At 43.5% G+C, this 19,531-nt stretch overlaps 1 protein-coding gene across 2 annotated transcripts in view; it reads left to right on the top strand.

Annotated features, from left to right (window-relative positions):
- The first annotated feature begins 174 nt into the window (after window positions 1-174).
- Window positions 175-19,531, top strand: part of LOC111972009 (Golgi apparatus protein 1) — a 42,292-nt gene continuing 22,935 nt past the window's right edge. Inside the window, exon 1 of one of the 2 annotated variants that reach the window (XM_023998833.2) lies at window positions 175-844. In XM_023998833.2, the coding sequence (XP_023854601.1) occupies window positions 521-844 (324 nt within the window). In that variant the 5' untranslated portion in view covers window positions 175-520. The remainder of the gene's footprint in view (window positions 845-19,531) is intronic. The other variant, XM_023998834.2, reaches the window with a different exon arrangement.

Below are 19,531 nucleotides of genomic sequence, written 5' to 3'. Positions count from 1 at the left end.
GGTCTGTTGGCAAATCAGACCAGCTGAAAAAGAGCCTACGTGAAAAGATCTGATGTGGTCAAAAGATAAATTAGTGGGAAAAATATAGAAACAAAATTATTAGATTTCCCCATTGCGATAGCGAATTGACACAGGCAGTTCAATTCTGATCTTTTTCCACTAATTGGTCTGTTGGCAAATCAGACCAGCTGAAAAAGAGCCTACGTGAAAAGATCTGATGTGGTCAAAAGATCAATTAGTGGGAAAAATATCAGAATTTGGTTTCCAGTGTAAACGCAGCCGCCCAGAGTCCCAAACTATATATACTTGTGTTTATTGCAAGTTAGAAGGGTGATTGTGATACAGAGAAACTAACGAGTCGGGCCATATCAATGTTCTCAATTAGATGTTCAGTCTAGAAAATGTAGCTCTATGATTTGAGGTTGCCAACAACGCACACGCCGACGTATGCACGAAAACGTCCCATCCCACTGTAGTCATAATTTGCAGCTAGCAATCCAAGCTAGCTAGTTATCCGAAGATGGCGGCTTGTAGACGTGTTCCTCTTCTGCTTTTGATGMCTGTCCTTTTGTATATGCATCCCATTCGAGGACAGAAATCTGCGAACAGTGTAATCGCCAATACTGCAGTTAGGGTTAATATCCAGGCTCAAAATCAAGCCGCAGTTCCGGCTGCTGTAAATGGAGGTTCTCCAGTCGTCGCGGCCTCGCCACCTCGTAGACGCACCAGCGGCTGGAAGCTGGCCGAAGAGGGGGCTTGTCGGGAGGACTTGACCAGGCTTTGTCCAAAACATTCCTGGAACAATAACCTGGCTGTGCTTGAGTGCCTCCAGGATAGGAAAGAGGTATGGTGGAGTGAGTGTTATTGTGTCCAGAGCTTGGGTGTGGGCTTTACTCAAACTATAACGTTATCGTTAGCTATCCGATGCTAACTTTTAGCCAGCTGGCTACTTTGGTGCAAAAAGATGTAAAGAAAGTATGGTCATTTATTATTCAATATGCTTCGAGAACTTCATCATTTGAGAAATGTACTGAAAATACTGATATTTTTTTTGTTTTTTTACCAGCCATTTAGGACCGTGTTAACTAGTAAAGTGAAGTCTTCATCACTTAACGTGAACTAACGTTATTTACCAAYTCACTTAGCTAATATCTACAGATGTGCCAAGCTATGACCATTGCTAAATTAACAATGGCTAGCTTGATCCTCTAATGATATGTTGGGAATCATGTCTAACACATATTTACTGTCTATCAGAGCCAACATTTACAGCAATGTCCTGTTCAGAGGAAGAATAGGCGGATGTAGGAGGCGATTCAGTGACGGTTTTTAAGCTTCCAGCCAATGGTTATGGATAGGCTTGGGAAAGGCAATATCTACAGTAATCTGTGTTGAGGGACCACCTCTGCCTGGGGCCAGAAAGCTAGAGGTGAGACGCTCTATCCTAATCTGAACCAGTACAACCTGGTCTTGAGGAGACAATTAATATGACGAGATCTCCTCTGACGCCCAGGATCCCATTAGCCAGCTCTGCAAACGTAACTGTATTACAGCCTTGCGTAACGACTGTAATGGCGATAGTTGCTCTGCAAAACTTCATATTTTGGTGAGTACTGAACTTATTTTCACATAACATTTGCAGAGCTGGGATTTGAATTGACGGATCCTGAACATCAGAGGAGGTCATGTCATGTTCATCGTCTCTTCAAGCCCATGTATTGGTTCAGTCCATATCCGGTGTTTGCAGAAGGCAGATTTGTATAAGCACCTGAGCCTCAAGACAATGGCCCTGAGAGCTCCAGGGGCTAGTACCTGCAGTTTTCTGGTGTGATGATCATCAGTCACTTTGGTTTGCTTTCCTTGATCGTTAGACATAGACTCTAGACTATCTATTCTAGAACATGTTAAGCCTTGATTTTTTTGGGGGGGGACAAGGAGCTTGTCTAATGTTAATGACAGGTAGTTTCTCTCATCTCAGTCCTCTTCATTGTGAAATGTATTCTTTTATTTATTTTCACCAGATGTTGAGCCTATTTTTGTGGCCTGTTCATTGAGGAGGCTGGAGAGTCATGCAGTCTTGGCTTAGCTCTCTTGGCTGTGGGTAGTTTGAGGCACACAGTGTTTTGCCTGTCTCCAGGCTACTCCTCTCACTGTCAGCCTCCCTGGTAGTTGTGGTTTTGTTTACGTGGTCCATTCACAGAGTAGGGAGGAGACCATGGCAGTGTGGCTTTACTTTCAGGCTTTGTGGATTGACTCGTTTAGTTCTGAAAGTTCTGATTTGGAATTTTGGAACACGTCTTCAGCTTCAGAGCCCTAAACTACGAATGCAGTTTGGGGTGTTGGCGAGGTAACTTTGGTCAACTCTGAGTTCAACTTAGGGTAACCAGTACCACGAAAGTGGCTCACCTTTTAGCCAGGAACATTTCTATAGCAACGAATCCTTCAGAACTAACCTGCTCCGGAGCAGGCGAACTCAGGACTCCATTAACCCTGAATGACGTGTCTAAGCCATGAGTTGAGGACCAATGAAATCAGATGGGCCTAACCTTGCAAAGATCATCCCCGTCATTTGAGTAAGACAACAGATTAAAACATTTGATTAATAAAATATTTAATGTTAAAATACCTAATTTCCTATCACAACACATTTTAGAAATTACAGCATTTGCTTTTGCACTATTGCATTCAGATTATTTGTGAAAGGCAAACAGACAGCTGTAATCAACCATAGACATACTGTATAATCCAAATATGGCAGTTCCCATTCAAGTTAAGACTGGCTGCCATTGCTAGTGTACCCAATGGGTTTAATCGTCAAATTGCCAGGGTTAGAGGTTCCAAAACCCTACTATGGATTATGTCTATGACAACTTCCTGTTCCACAGATAGGAGCGATAAGCACACCAAAGACAGCATTAAATATACGTAATGAAATAAAGACATTTCTAAAAGCCTAGGCCTAATTTTCCAATAACTTTTCTTTCATTTTGATTTCGGCACAAATGAAAATGTGGCACTAACTTGGCCATGGATCTAAGAAGAGTTTGGCATTCGACTAGCCATGTGCGACATGCACGCGCAGTTACAAGCCTGCTAGAGTTTGCTGCAGGCGGATGAGCGATATCCACTGTCGTAGTACGGATAAAGCCTGAACTAGAATGTGAAGCTAGCTAGCTTTGGAAAGCTGGCTACCACCCGGTTACTCAACCCTGCACCTTAGCGGCTGCTGCCCTATATAGACAGACATGGAATCAATGGTCACTTTAATAATGTTTACATACTGCTTTACTCATTTCATATGTGTGTATATACTGTATTCTCTTCTACTGTGTTTTAGTCAATGCTACTCTGACATTGCTCGTCCTAATATTTATATATTTCTAAATTCCATTTAACTTTTAGATATGTTTGTATTGTTAGATACTACTGCACTGTTGGAACTAGGAACACACAATAACATTGCTAAATATATCCACAATAACATTGCTAAATATATGTATGTGACCAATAAGATTTGATTTGAAAACCCTAAGTAGATCTAGCTTGCTTCATAGAACACCCCACAGGTTAAATTTGAGGCATTTTGGAAATTTCTCTCAGGTTGAAGTTTTTTTTATTTGGCTATTCATAGTCTCAATAGAGCTAAAATGCATTGTACGGTCTTAGTTTTGGTAATAACAAGTGTTATTTTTATTGCAAATGGCTATTGTCCCACTAACACTAGATTTTCATTTATCCTGCCAACTGCTGTTTTGTTTACAGGAAATAAGCCTAAACATTGTCGTCCACTCGTCCAGCCTTAGTCACCTGTGGGGAAATATTGATGATATTTCATTGCACACTGCAAGGAAATCTGTACAACACAGCAGTTTTCCTCTCTGCTTGATGTAGGCTAACCTTATTAAACTGCTCAGTTCTCAAATTCACATAAGCTCAAAAAATGTGCAGGCGTGCACTACTTTCATGGTTTCTGAGGTCAAGGATAGGCCTAATGCCCAGTTCAGATACAACAGGCGACATAAGTCTCAACAAGACAAAACTAGCCAATTTTAGAATGTTTTGATGTAGATCAGCTGACTGAAGACCTGTCATTCAGATCAGACCGGTGCCTCTTTACAATGACATAATGAAACAAAGTTTCCACGTGTATCAGGGTATTGTATCATGAAATATGTATGCACCAGAGACAGGGCACACTTTGACTTGTCAGAGAAATATAAGCAAGCTAGGTTAGCTAGCTGCTTGACTGAATGAGTGTTAGCGCAGTGTTCTCTAACTAGCTAAATGGATCGGTCTTGTTGCAAGACTTTAGCTAAAGATTTGACATGTTGCATTTTGAGAATTCCAGCAGCTGATATGAGATGTTCAAAAAACACAGATCAAGCAAATTGCGCTGCAGTATACCTAGCGGTTAAGAGCATTGGGCCAGTAACCAAAAGGTTGCTGGTTRGAATACCTGAGCCCACTATGTGAATCATCTATGTGCCCTTGAGAGGAGCAATTAGGGTTAAGTGCCTTGCTATGTCGTTCTGGATAAGAGCGCGTGTTAAATGACTGAAATGTAAATCTAGTAAAATCGTCTTGTCTCATGTATCCGTGGGCTTAGGATAACTTTTTAAAGATGACATCACAAAACGTCTTCCATCAGACATATTTCTAAAGTAAAAATCTATACGCATGTAACGGGGACAATTTTAAGATCAATAAAGTTTATATTCATTTAACAACACAATGTGTAGCATATTTATATACAGTTGAAGTCGGAAGTTTACATACACCTTAACTTCTTCGGGGTAGGGGGCAGCATTTTCACTTTTGGATCAATAGCATGCCCAAATTCACTGCCTGCTACTCATCCCCAGAATATAAGATATGCATATTATTAGTAGATTTGGATAGAAAACACTCTGAAGTTTCTAAACTGTTTGAATCATGTCTGTGAGTATAACAGAACTTATGTAGCAGGCAAAACCCWGAGGACAAACCARTCAGATTTTTTGTTGTTGTTGAGGTCACTGTCTTTTCAATGAGTTCATTGGGACACCAGATTTCTAAGGGACTTGTTTGCAGTTCCTACCACTTGCACTGGATGTCACCAGTCTTTGGAAATTGGTTGAGGTCTTTCCTTTGTGTAATGAAGAAGTACGGCCATCTTAAATGAGTCACTTGAAGTAAATTGTTTGAGAGAGGCACATTACCAGAAAAGTTGCGTCAGTTTGTTTTCTTTTTGTATTGAACACAGATCACCCCTTCTTCAATTTGATCGATTTATTAACGTTTAAAAATACCTAATGTTGTATTACAAAAGTAGTTTGAAATCTTTTGGTAAAGTTTACAACTTTTGAGATTTTGTAGTGACGTTGCACAAGTTGGAAGCTGTGTTTTTCTGGATGAAACGCGCCAAATAAATTGACATTTTTGATAAATATCGACGGAATTAATCGAACAAAAGGACAATTTGTGATGTTTATGGGACATATTGGAGTCCCAACAAAAGAGGTTCGTCAAAGGTAAGGCATGAGTTATATATTTTTTTCTGCATTTTGTGTCGTGCCTGCAGTGTTGAAATATGCTACTCTATTTGTTTACTGTTGTGCTATCATCAGATAAAAGCATCTTATGCTTTCGTCAGAAAAGCCTTTTTGAAATCTGACATGTTGGCTGGATTCACAACGAGTGTAGCTTTAATTTGGTATCTTACATGTGTGATTTAATGAAAGTTTGATTTTTATATCATTTTATTTGAATATGGCGCTCTGTATTTTCCCTGGCTATTGGCCAGGTGGGACGATTGCGTCCCACCTACCCCAGAGAGGTTAACCAAATACATTTAAACTCAGTTTTTCACAATTCCTGACATTTATTCCTAGTAAAGATTCCCTGTCTTAGGTCAGTTAGGATCACCACTTGATTTTAAGAATGTGAAATGTCAGAATAATAGTAGATTGAATTATTTATTTCCGCTATTATTTCTTTCATCACATTCCCAGTGGGTCAGAAGTTTACATACACTCAATTAGTATTTGGTAGCATTGCCTTTAAATTGTTTAACTTAGGTCAAACGTTTCAGGTAACCTTCCACAAGCTTCACACAATAAGTTGGGTGAATTTTGGCCCATTCCTCCTGACAGAGCTGGTGTAACTGAGTCAGGTTTGTAGGCCTCCTTGCTCGCACACGCTTTTTCAGTTCTGCCCACATTGTCTATGGGATTGAGGTCAGGGCTTTGTGATGGCCACTCCAATACCTTGACTTTGTTGTCCTTAANTTGTCCTTAAACCATTTTGCCACAACTTTGGAAGTATGCTTGGAGTCATTGTCCATTTGGAAGACCCATTTGCAACCAAGCTTTAACTTCCCGACTGATGTCTTGAGATGTTGCTTCAATATATCCACATCATTTGCCATCTATTTTGTGAAGTGCACCAGTCCCTCCTGCAGCAAAGCACCACCACAACATGATGCTGCCACCCCCGTGCTTCACGGTTGGGATGGTGTTCTTCAGCTTGCAAGCCTCCCCCTTTTTCCTCCAAACATAACGATGGTCATTATGGCCAAACAGTTCTATTTTTGAGTGTATGTAAACTTCTGACCCACTGGGAATGTGATGAAAGAAAGAAATAATTCAATCTACTATTATTCTGACATTTCACATTCTTAAAATAGTGGTGATCCTAACTGAACTAAGACAGGGAATTCTTACTAGGAATAAATGTCAGGAATTGTGTGAAACTGAGTTTAAATGTATTTGGTTAAGGTGTATGTAAACTTCCGACTTCAACTGCAAATGCAATGACAAGTTCAGATTTGCTCCAGAAGCTGTCTGTCTGGTATTGATGATTCCATAAAATGAAGTCATGATGGCTGATCTTGTGCGGTGTCGATTTCCATGCCCTATAGAGGGAGAGCCGCCTTCACTCCGATATGCTTCAGACAAGACAGTCTTTGAGAGATGACGTGATATTTATGGGTTTAACATTAACTTGCATCCATGCAGTTTGGGAAATGAGTGTGGATATAAAGAGCGACATCTGGAGTGAGGGTCTCGAGGGAGCTGTCTCTGAAMGGAGGTGACATTAATGGCCCGTCAGTGATGTATGTACATTGTGTGTGAGTGAGAAAATGTCAGAGGGAGGAAAAATATACAATTTGAGATTTTTGCCTGATGTACCCACACAACACTGACCATGGCATTGCTTTGTGATTCCCCCCACAGATTTGGTCCAAAAGTGACTGATATTTAGTAGACTGYTTTACAACAGCACAGAGAAGCTGTGGCTGCATTGGTTAAAAGCAAACATTTTATTTCTGAGATTTAGATCTGTGCCCAAGAATGCCAAGGTGACCTGTCTAAATGACTATCGCCCCATGGCACTCATAAATGTAGCCATGAAATGCTTTGAAAGCCTGGTCATGGCTCACAAACAAAATCATCCCAGAAACCCTGGACCCACTCCAATTCGTATACCGCCCAAACGGATCCACAGATGATCCAATCTCTATTGCACTCCACACTGGCCTTAGCTGCTCCTTTTGTCCAGTCAATGTGAGAATGCTGTTCATTGACCCAACAAACTCATCACTAAGCTAAGGTCCCTGGGACTAAACGCCTGCCTATGCAACTGGATCTTGGACTTCCTGACAGGCAGTCCCCACGTGGTGAGGGTAAGCAACAACGCATCCGTCACGCTGACCCTCAACACGGGGGGCCCTGGAGGGGTGCGTGCTTAGTCCCCTCCTGTACTCTCTGTTCACCCACGACTGCGTGGATGTGCATGACTCCAACACCAAGTTTGCAGATGACACCGGTGGTGGGCCTGATCACCAACGACGATGAGATAGCCTATAGAGAGGTCCGAGACCTGGCAGTGTGGTGCCAGGACAACAGCCTATCCCTCAACGTCAGCAAAACAAAGGAGCTTATCGTGGACTACAGGAAAGGGGGGGGGGTCGAGCACGCCACCATTCACATCAATGGGACTGTAGTAGAGCGGGTCGAGCGCTTCAAGTTCCTTTGTGTCCACATCACTAAGAACCTATCATGGTCCAAACACACCAATACAGGAGGATGAAAATATTTGGCATGAGCCCTCAGATCCTCAGTTCTACAGCTGCACTGAGCATCTTGACTGGCTGCATCACCGCTTGGTATGGCAACTGCTCGGCATCCGACCGCAAAGCGCTACAGAGGGTACTGTAGTGCGTACGACCATGTACATCACTGTGTCAGAGGGAGGCCCTAAAAAAAAAAAAAAGTTTGACATGCGAAGACCCAAACGGCGTTCGTCGTGAAGCTAATAGCAGTGACACTATTACTGTGTAACTCTGGTAGGGCAACATCTGAAAAATAGCCCACTTGGTAACGTTAGTGTGTACCGGTGCTCGACCAGTCGGTGAAAGCCAACATCACCCACGACAGAGAATGGTAGATTGTCAAGGGCAATGAATTCCATTATCTTGGCTTTAGTGGATTTTGCCTTTGAGTTATCTCGCTGAAATTTTGTTTTGTTGACTGCTCGATCCACATAGCAGACATTGTGGGCTAGTTTAGTAATGCTGTGTTGCACATATAGCGCAACATTTTACGTGCTGTTACGTCATGTACCTACGTTATATAGGTATGCACGTCAGTTTTGCACATCGGCGTTAAACTAGACATCGGCCGATACCAATGTTGGCATTTATTTAATAATTATTTATTTTTTAATGTATATTGTGCATCCCTAGTTAAAATAGCTACCCAGACTATCTGCAATGACCATTTTTGCACTAACTCTTTTTGACTCTCTGCACACACTGGACTCTACCCACATACTCACACATACTATACCAGTCAATCAATCAAATGTATTTATAAAGCCCTTACATCAGCTGATGTCACAAAGTGCTGTACAGAAACCCAGCCTAAAACCCCAAACAGCAGGCAATGCAGGTGTAGAAGCACGGTGGCTAGGAAAAACTCCCTAGAAAGGCCAGAACCTAGGAAGAAACCTAGATAGGAACCAGGCCATGAGGGGTGGCCAGTCCTCTTCTGGCTGTGCTGGGTGGAGATTATAACAGAACACGGCCAAGATGTTCAAATGTTCATAGATGACCAGCAGGGTCAAATAATAATAATCACAGTGGTTGTAGATGGTGCAACAGGTCAGCACCTTAGGAGTAAATGTCAGTTGGCTTTTCATAGCCGATCATTCAGAGTATCTCTACCGCTCCTGCTGTCTATAGAGAGTTGAAAACAGCAGGTCTGGGACAGGTAGCACGTCTGGTGAACAGGTCAGGGTTCCAGAGCCGCAAGCAGAACAGTTGAATCTGGAGCAGCAGCACGACCAGGTGGACTGGGGACAGCAAGGAGMCATCAGGCCAGGTAGTCCTGAGGCATGGTCCTAGGGCTCAGGTCCTCCGAGAAAGATAGAGCATACTTAAATTCACAAAGGACACCGGATAAGACAGGAGAAATACTCCAAATATAACAGACTGACCCTAGGCCCCCGACACAAACTATTGCAGCATTAATACTACCAGTCAAACATTTGGACACACCTACTCATTCAAGGGTTTTAATTTATTTTTTACTGTTTTCTACATTGAAGAATAGTAGTGAAGACATCAATACAATGAAATAACTCATGGAATCATGTACTAACCCCCAAAAATGTTCAATCAAAATCTCAAAGTGGCCACCCTTTGCCTCCGACAGCTTTGCACACTCTTGGCATTCTCTCAAGCAGCTTCGTGAGAGGTAGTCACCTGGAATGCATTGCAATTAACAGGTGTGCCTTGGTAAAAGTACATTTGTGGAGTTTCTTTTCTTAATGCGTGTGAGCCAATCAGTTGTAAGGACAAGGTAGGGGTGATATAAAGAAAATGGCCCTATTTGGTGAAAGACCAAGTCCATATTATGGCAAGAACAGCTCAAATAAGCAAAGAGAAATGACACTCCATCAATACTTTAAGACATGGTTAGTCAATACGGAAAATTTCAAGAACTTCAAGTTCAAGTGCAGTTACAAAAACCGCTATGATGAAACTGCCTCTCACGAGGACCGCCACAGGAATGGAAGACCCAGAGTTACCTCTGCTGCAGAGAATAAGTTCATTGGAGTTACCAACCTCAGAAATCAGCAATTAACTGCACCTCAGATTGCAGCCCAAATAAAAAGTACAGACATCTTAACATCAACTGTTCAGAGGAGACTGCGTGAATCAGGTCTTCATGGTCAAATTGCTGCAAAGAAACCACTTCTAAAGGACACCAATAAGAAGGGACTTGCTTGGGCCAAGAAACARGASCAATGGACATTACCACCAGTCTAATCTGTCCTTTTGGTCCGAGTCCAAATTTGAGATTTTTGGTTCTAACCGCTGTCTTTGTGAGACAGAGTACATGAAAGGATGATCTCTGCATGTGTGGTTCCCACCGTGAAGCATGGAAGAGTTAGTGTGATGATGTGGGGGTGCTTTGCTGGTGACACTGTCAGTGATTTATTTAGAATTCAAGGCACACCTAACCAGCATGGCTACCACAGCATTCTTGCACGATCTGGTTTGGGTTTAGGCCCACTCAATATGTTTTTCAACAGGACAATGACCCAACACAACTCCAGGCTGCGTAAGGGATATTTGACCAAGGAGAGTGGAGTGCTGCATCAGATGACCTGGCCTCCACAATCACCTGGCCTCAACCCAATTGAGATGGTTTGGGATGAGTTAGACTGCAGAGTGAAGGAAAAGCAGTCAACAAGTGCTCAGCATATGTGGGAACTCCTTCAACACTGTTGGAAAAGCATCCCTGGTGAAGCTGGTTGAGAGAATGCCAAGCTGTCAAGGCAAAGGGTGTCTACTTTGAAGAATCAATATAAAATATATTTTGATTTAACAAATATATTTAAAAAAAATCTGCAATTTTGGAAAAGGCCTGTAAGTTTGCATTTCACTGTTGGTATACGCCTGTTAACAAAGCATGTGACAAAACATTTTGATTTGAAATTTCATTCGCCTGGGTGTCAGTATAGCCTACATATATGGTGTCGTGGCTGCTCCATTTATCCTATCCCCAAAACTGTGGGTTAGGTGTAGCCTACTATTTACTTAGACAGTTTAGGCACAATGTGTCAGTGTTTTTATCGGTGCTCTCTGACTTTGCTCTGCTAGTGAGGGTGTGAATCACTCCTTATGAATGGGTGAGACAAAGAACATGCTGCAGCAACTGAAGATAGCAGATGGACCGCAGAGCTAATGTGTGATTAGCATGATAACGGTACTCAAGCTCTCCTCGCACACATTACTTCACAGTTGATCTCTGCCAGGGGTAGATAGATGAGAAAGAGGATTCTACGTGGGGTGAATTGGTTGTCACTTTACCAGCTTTACAGAGGGAGATTAAATGCAGTTTGTGAAAACTTGTAGTCTGTATTAGGGTTCCACATTTTGGGGAATATTCAGAGGTGGAAACWTTCTGTGGGAATTAACGGTACTATATGCAAATTTATATTAATACCATTTAAATGTAGTTTTTTGCATTGGATATATTTACCATATCATATGAAGACAAACATAAACATGTACCTTGCCATAAGTAGATGTAATTGCAAATGATTCAATCCTACCAATAGAAATAAAAATAAAAACTACTTGGTTACGAATTTAACTTTAATTAGTGAGTTGACTCTTCACATGGAATGATTTCACTGAACAACAAAAGGGAATATTGAATGATCCCCAATGATCCATCGCATCTCCCAAAATATTTTCAACATCTGTAAAATGATAACCAAAGCTTTAGTTTCTAGACTGTCTTCCTCTCAGGCTTCCATGTCTTCTCCCTGGACCTCCTCATTGTCCACCTCTTGAACATCAGACTCTGAGGCCTCATATTCACTGTCACTTTCCAACCTTGTTGAGGATGGCTCGTTGTCAGGCTCAAAAAGCCTCAAATTTGCCCGAATGGCCACCAATTGTTCAATCGTTGTATTGGTCAGCCTGTTCCGTGCTTTGGTGTGTGTTCCCAAACAAGGACCAGTTGCGCTCTGAGGCGGCTGATGTTGGTGGGATTTGGGGGATGATGGCGGCAACGGGAAAGAACCTCAGACCCACAAAGTCCCTTCCACCAGGTGGCTGATGAGATATATATGTTGGCACAACTGCCATATTGCATCTCCACCCCAAAGCCCTTGCTTGGAAGTGTTCTTCGCCAGACTGCCAAGAACCATGACCTCATCCAGGCCAAGGTGGCGAGACATGGTAGTGATGACACCATAAGCCTTGTTGATCTCTGCACCAGACAGGATGCTCTTGCCAGCATACATGGGGTCCAACATGTACGCTGTGGCGTGTATGGGCTTCAGGCAGAAGTCTTCATGCTTTTTGATGTATTTCAGAACTGCAGTTTCCTCTGCTTGGAGAAACAGTGAAGTGAGCAGGGCAGTACGGATTTCTTCTCTTACATCTGCAAGCAGAGTCTAAACATCAGACAGGATGGCATTGTCTCCCTCAATCCGTGCAATGGCTACTGCTATAGGTTTCAGGCTGCTTACCACTCTCTCCCAAAATACATCATCCAGGAGGATCCTCTTGATGGGGCTGTTCATATCGGCATACTGTGATTATGGCCATTTCTTGGAGAGACTATTTCCCATCCAGGAGACTGTCAAACATGATGACAACACCACCCCAACGGATAGAACTCTATCCAAGATGGCGTCGCAGTCAGYCGTCTTTGTCCTCGTCTTGTCGTGTCCCATGTATGTATCTTTTTTCTTCGCATATCTTTTTTATATTTTTCTAAACCTGAACTTCAGAATACTCTCCTGCAACCCGCCTCACCCAATGTGCTGTGTATCTGCTTTTTTCGAAAGTATTTTTCTTTACTTTTGAACTGGAACCCCAACAGAAGCTAGCCAACTAACTAGTAGTCAGCTAACCTTAAGCTCGGAAAACTCTCGCCAGTTTGCACGACGCGATTCAAACCAGAGCATACCTGACTTATTTTCTCTCCATATCCCCGGATTCCTACCGCAAGCTCTGAACCTTTTCACCTGGATCATCGCAGCTAGCTAGCTGAAGAGGTCCATCAGCCACTCCTGGGCTACAATACCTATTTTGCCAATTGGCCTGGACCCCTTTAACTGCCGGTTCGGGGCCCCACCAATCCTTCACGACTGGACTACCGACGTAATCTGCCCGAGGGGGTTCTTCAACTGGCTACAACGTCGCGACGTCCCCTGAATGCCCATCTGCTAGCCGCGGCCCGCTAGCTGTCTAGAGCATATAGGACTGTTGGCTGAAGAGATCCATTGGCCAATTTCTTGGGCCACTATACCTATTTTTGCCAATTGGACTGGACCCCCTTTACTACACAGAACACTACTAATCCATCACGAATGGTCTGCCGACGTAACCGCACGAGGAGGCTCCGCACATGGAGGCTATAAGACTTCTTCCGTTGCGACATCCCTCTATGGCCCTTCTGATAGCTTGCTAGCCCCGTCAGCTGTGTCTCTAGCCAGCCTAACTACTCACTGGATCCCTATGATCACTCGGCTATGCATGCCTCTCCCTAATGTCAATATGCCTTGTCCATTGCTGTTCTGGTTAGTGATTGTCTTATTTCACTGTAGAGCCTCTAGCCCTGCTCAGTATGCATTAGCTAACCCTTTAGTTCCACCTCCCACACATGCGGTGACATCACCTGGTTTAAATGATATTTCTAGAGCCAATATCTCATCGTCACTCAATGCCTAGGTTTACCTCCACTATTCACATCCTACCATACCTTTGTCTGTACATTATGCCTTGAATCTATTCTATCGCGCCCAGAAACCTGCTCCTTTTACTCTGTTCCAAACGTACTAGACGACCAGTTCTTATAGCCTTTAGCCATACCCTTATCCTACTCCTCCTCTGTTCCTCTGGTGATGTAGAGGTTAGGCCTTGCAGTGCCTAGCTCCACTCCTATTTCCCAGGTGCTCTCATTTGTTGACTTCTGTAACCGTAAAAGCCTTGGTTTCATGCATGTTAACCTCTCTAGGGTATGTGGGACGGTAGCGTCCCACCTCGTCAACAGCCAGTGAAACTGCAGGGCGCCAAATTCAAAAKAACAGAAATCCCATAATTGTAATTCCTCAAGCGTACAAGTATTTTACACCATTGTAAAGCTACACTTGTTGTAAATCCAGCCAAAGTGTCCGATTTTCAAAAAGGTTTTACGACGAAAGCACACCAAACGATTGTTAGGTATGAGCCAAGTCGCAGAAAAAGACAGCCATTTTTCCAGCTAAAGAGAGCAGTAACAAAATGCGTAAATGGAGATAAAATGAATCACTAACCTTTGATAATCTTCATCAGATGACACTCATAGGACTTCATGTTACACAATAKATGTATTTTTTGTTCGGTAAAGTTCATATTTATATCCAAAAATCTGAGTTTAGGCAAGACGCTACTGTATCACTTGGCAAAAAGCCTGAGAAAATGCAGAGCGCCTAATTAAAATGATTTACTATGAAAATTACTATAAAATCAAACTTTCATTAAATCACACATGAAAGATACCAAATTACCAAACTACACTGGTTGTGAATCCAGCCAACATGTCAGAATTCAAATAGGCTTTTCAGCGAAAGCATACGATGCTATTATCTGAGCATAGAGAGAAATTTCAACCCAGCAGGCGCGACACAAAACACAGAAATAAAAATATAATCCATGCCTTACCTTTGACGAGCTTCTGTTGTTGGCACTCCAATATGTTCCATAAACATCACAAATTGTCCTTTTTGTTCGATTAATTCCGTCTATATATGTCCATTTATTTGGCGCGTTTGATCCAGAAAAAGACCGGTTCCAAACGTGACGACAAAATATCTCAAGGGTTACCTGTAACAGTTGCCAAAAAATGTCAAACTACTTTTTGTAATACAACTAAGTATTTTTTWACGTTAATAATCGATAAATTGAAGACGGAATGATATGTGTTCAATACAGGATTAAAATGATATGTAGCATGCCTTCTGTTTGATTGAAGCGCATGTCCAGGACACCTGGAGTGCCTCGACTTCAAGATGGCCGTATTTCTTCATTACACAAAGGAATAACCTCAACCTCAAGGAATAACCTTTCTCAAGACTGTTTACATCCAGTGGAAGCCGTAGGAACTGCAAGCAATTCGCTTAGAAATCTGGTTTCCCAATAAACTCATTGAAAAGACAGTGACCTCAAAAAAAAGAAATCTGAATAGTTTGTCCTCTGGGGTTTCGCCTGCTAAATAAGTTATGTTTTACTCACAGACATGATTCAAACAGTTTTAGAAACTTGAGTGTTTTCTATCCAAATCTAATAATAATATGCATATATTATCTCCTGGGGATGAGTAATTGGCAGTTGAATTTGGGTATGCTTTTCATCCAAACGTGAAAATGCTGCCCCCTACCCTAGAGAAGTTAACATTAGAAGCCTCCTCCCTAAGTTTGTTTTATTCACTGCTTTAGCACACTGCCAACCCGGATGTCCTAGCCGTGTCTGAATCCTAGCTTAGGAAGACCACCAAAAACCCTGAAATTTCCATCCCCTAACTATAACATTTCCCGACAAGATAGAACTGCCAAAGGGGGCGGAGTTAGAACCCTGCAGGCTGTCTTACTATCAAGGTCTGTACCCAAACAATTTGAACTTCTTCTTTTAAAAAGCCACCTCTCCAGAAACAAGTCTCTCACCGTTGCTGCTTGCTATAGACCACCCTCTGCCCCCAGCTGTGCCCTGGACACCATATGTGAATTGATCGCCCCACCCCATATCATCAGAGCTCGTGCTGCTAGGTGACCTAAACTGGGACATGCATAACTCCCCGGCCATCCTACAATCTAAGCTTGATGCCCTCAATCTCACACAAACGATCAATGAACCTACCAGGTACAACCCCAAATCTGTAAACACGGGCACCCTCATAGATATCATCCTAACTAACTTGCCCTCCAAATACACCTCTGCTGTCTTCAACCAAGATCTCAGCGATCACTGCCTCATTGCCTGCATCCGTAATGGGTCTGCGGTCAAGCGACCACCCCTCATCACGGTCAAACGCTCCCTAAAACACACTTCAGCGAGCAGGCCTTTCTAATCGACCTGGCCCGGGTATCCTGGAAGGATATTGAACTCATCCCGTCAATAGAGGATGCCTGGTTATTCTTTAAAAGTGTTTTCCTCACCATCTTAAATAAGCATGCCCCATTCAAAAAATGGAGAACCAGGAACAGATATAGCCCTTGGTTCACTCCAGACCTGTCTGCCCTTGACCAGCACAAAAACATCCTGTGGCGTACTGCATTAGCATCAAATAGCCCCCGCGATATGCAACTTTACAAGGAAGTTAGGAACCAATATGCAAAGGCTAGCTTTTTCAAACAGAAATTTGCATCCTGCAGCACAAACACAAAGTTCTGGGACACTAAAGTCCATGGAGAATAAGAGCACCTCCTCCCAGCTGCCCACTGCAATGAGGCTAGGAAACAATGTCACCACCGATAAATCCACTATAATTGAGAATTTCAATAAGCATTTTTCTACAGCTGGCCATGCTTTCCACCCAGCTACCCCTACCCCGGTCAACAGCCCTGCACCCCCCCCCCATTTCTCCTTCACCTAAATCCAGATAGCTGATGTTCTGAAAGAGCTGCAAAATATGGACCCCTACAAATCAGCCGGGCTAGACAATCTGGACCCTCTTTCTAAAATTATCTGCCGAAATTGTTGCAACCCCTATTACTAGCTTTTTCAACCTCTTTCATATCGTCTGAGATTCCCAAAGATTGGAAAGCTGCCGCGGTCATCCCCTTCTTCAAAGGGGGTGACACTCTAGACCCAAACTGCTACAGACCTATATTTACATTTACATTTTAGTCATTTAGCAGACGCTCTTATCCAGAGCGACTTACAGTAGAGTGCATACATTTTATTACATTTTTTACATACTGAGACAAGGATTTTTTTATATATATTTTTTTTTAAATATTTTACCGTTATTTTACCAGGTAAGTTGACTGAGAACACGTTCTCATTTGCAGCAACGACCTGGGGAATAGTTACAGGGGAGAGGAGGGGGATGAATGAGCCAATTGTAAACTGGGGATTATTAGGTGACCGTGATGGTTGAGGGCCAGATTGGGAATTTAGCCAGGACACCGGGGTTAACACCCCTACTCTTACGATAAGTGCCATGGGATCTTTAATGACCTCAGAGAGTCAGGACACCCGTTTAACGTCCCATCCGAAAGACGGCACCCTACACAGAGCAGTGTCCCCAATCACTGCCCTGGGGCATTGGGATCTTTGTTTAGACCAGAGGAAAGAGTGCCTCCTACTGGCCCTCCAACACCACTTCCAGCAGCACCTGGTCTCCCATCCAGGGACTGACCAGGACCAACCCTGCTTAGCTTCAGAAGCAAGCCAGCAGTGGTATGCAGGGTGCTATGCTGCTGGCCTGCAGCAGCGCCGCCGGCCGCAACCGGGAGATCCGTGGGGCGACGCACAATTGGCATAGCGTCGTCCGGGTTAGGGAGGGTTTGGCCGGTAGGGAGGGTTTGGCCTGCAGGATATCCCTACCGGCCAAGAGCAGACGCTCTTATCCAGAGCGACTTACAGTAGAGTGCATACATTTTATAACATTCTTTTTTTTATTTTATTTTTTACATACTGAGACAAGGATATCCCTACCGGCCAAACCCTCCCTACCGGCCAAACCCTCCCTAACCTGGACGACGCTATGCCAATTGTGCGTCGCCCCACGGATCTCCCGGTTGCGGCCGGCTGCGACAGAGCCTGGGCGCGAACCCAGCCCAGCCTGGGCGCGAACCCAGAGACTCTGGTGGCGCAGCTAGCACTGCGATGCAGTGCCCTAGACCACTGCGCCACCCGGGAGACCTGTCTTTCTAAGGTCTTCGAAAGCCAAGTTAACAAACAGATTACCGACCATTTCGAATCCCACCYTACCTTCTCCACTATGCAATCTGGTTTCAGAGCTGGTCATGGGTGCACCTCAGCCACGCTCAAGGTCCTAAACGGTATCATAACCGCCATCGATAAGAGACATTACTGTGCAGCTGTATTCATTGACCTGGCCAAGGCTTTCGACTCTGTCAATCGCCACATTCTTATCGGCAGACTCAACAGCCTTGGTTTCTCAAATGACTGCCTCGTCTGGTTCACCAACTACTTCTCTGAATGAGTTCAGTGTGTCAAATCGGAGGGCCTGTTMTCCGAACCTCTGGCAGTCTGGGGGTGCCACAGGGTTCAATTCTCGGGCCGACATTTCTCTGTATACATCAATGATGTTGCTCTTGCTGCTGATGATTCTCTGATCCACCTCTACGCAGACGACACCATTCTGTATACTTCTGGCCCTTCTTTGGACACTTATCTAACCTTCAGACGCGCTTCAATGCCATACAACTCTCCTTCCGTGGCCTCCAACTGCTCTTAAATGCAAGTAGAACTAAATGCATGCMCTTCAACTGATCGCTGCCCTGTTCTGACTTAGAATATGTGGACAACTACAAATACCTAGGTTGACAACTACAAATACCTAGGTGTCTGGTTAGACTGTAAACTCTCCTTCCAGACTCACATTAAGCATCTCCAATCCAAAATTAAATCTGGAATCGGCTACCTATTTCGCAACAAAGCCTCCTTCACTCATGCTGCCAAACATACCGTCGTAAAACTGACCATCCACCGATCCTCGATTTCGGCGATGTAATTTACAAAATAGCCTCCAACACTCAGACTGCATCCAATTTGCTGAGTAATCACAGTGCCATCCGTTTTGTCACCAAAGCCCCATATACTACCCATCCCTGCGACCTGTACGCTCTCGTTGGCTGGCCCTCGCTTCATACTTGTCGCCAAACCCACTGGCTCCAGGTCATCTACAAGTCTCTGCTAGGTAAAGCTCCGCCTTGTCTCAGCTCACTGGTCACCATAGCACCCACCCGTAGCACGCGCTCCAGCAGGTATATTTCACTGGTCACCCCCAAAGCCAATTCCTCCGTTGGCCGCCTCTCCTTCCAGTTCTCTGCTGCCAATGACTGGAACGAACTGCAAAAATCACTGAAGCTGGAGACTCATATCTCCCTCAGTAACTTTAAGCACCAGCTGTCAGAGCAGCTCACAGATCACTGCACCTGTACATAGCCCATCTGTAAATACCCCATCCAATCTACCTCATCCCCATACTGTATTTATTTATTTATCTTGCTCCTTTGCACCCCAGTATCTCTACTTGCACATTCATCTTTTGCACATCTATCACTCCAATGTTTAATTGCTATATTGTAATTACCTCGCCACCATGGCCTATTTATTGCCTTTACCTCGCTTATCTTAACCTCTTTTGCACACACTGTATATATACTTTTTCCCCTACCCTATTATTGACAATGTTTGTTTATTCCATGTGTCYAACTGCTTTGCTTTATTTTGGCCAGGTCACAGTTGTAAATGAGAACTTGTTCTCAACTAGCCTACCTGGTTAAATAAAGGTGA

This window comes from Salvelinus sp. IW2-2015, linkage group LG13, assembly GCF_002910315.2.
Source record: "Salvelinus sp. IW2-2015 linkage group LG13, ASM291031v2, whole genome shotgun sequence".
Lineage (NCBI taxonomy): Eukaryota > Metazoa > Chordata > Actinopteri > Salmoniformes > Salmonidae > Salvelinus > Salvelinus sp. IW2-2015.
The sequence above is the reverse complement of the archived record's forward strand: the minus strand, read 5'-3'. Positions and strand labels throughout refer to the sequence as shown.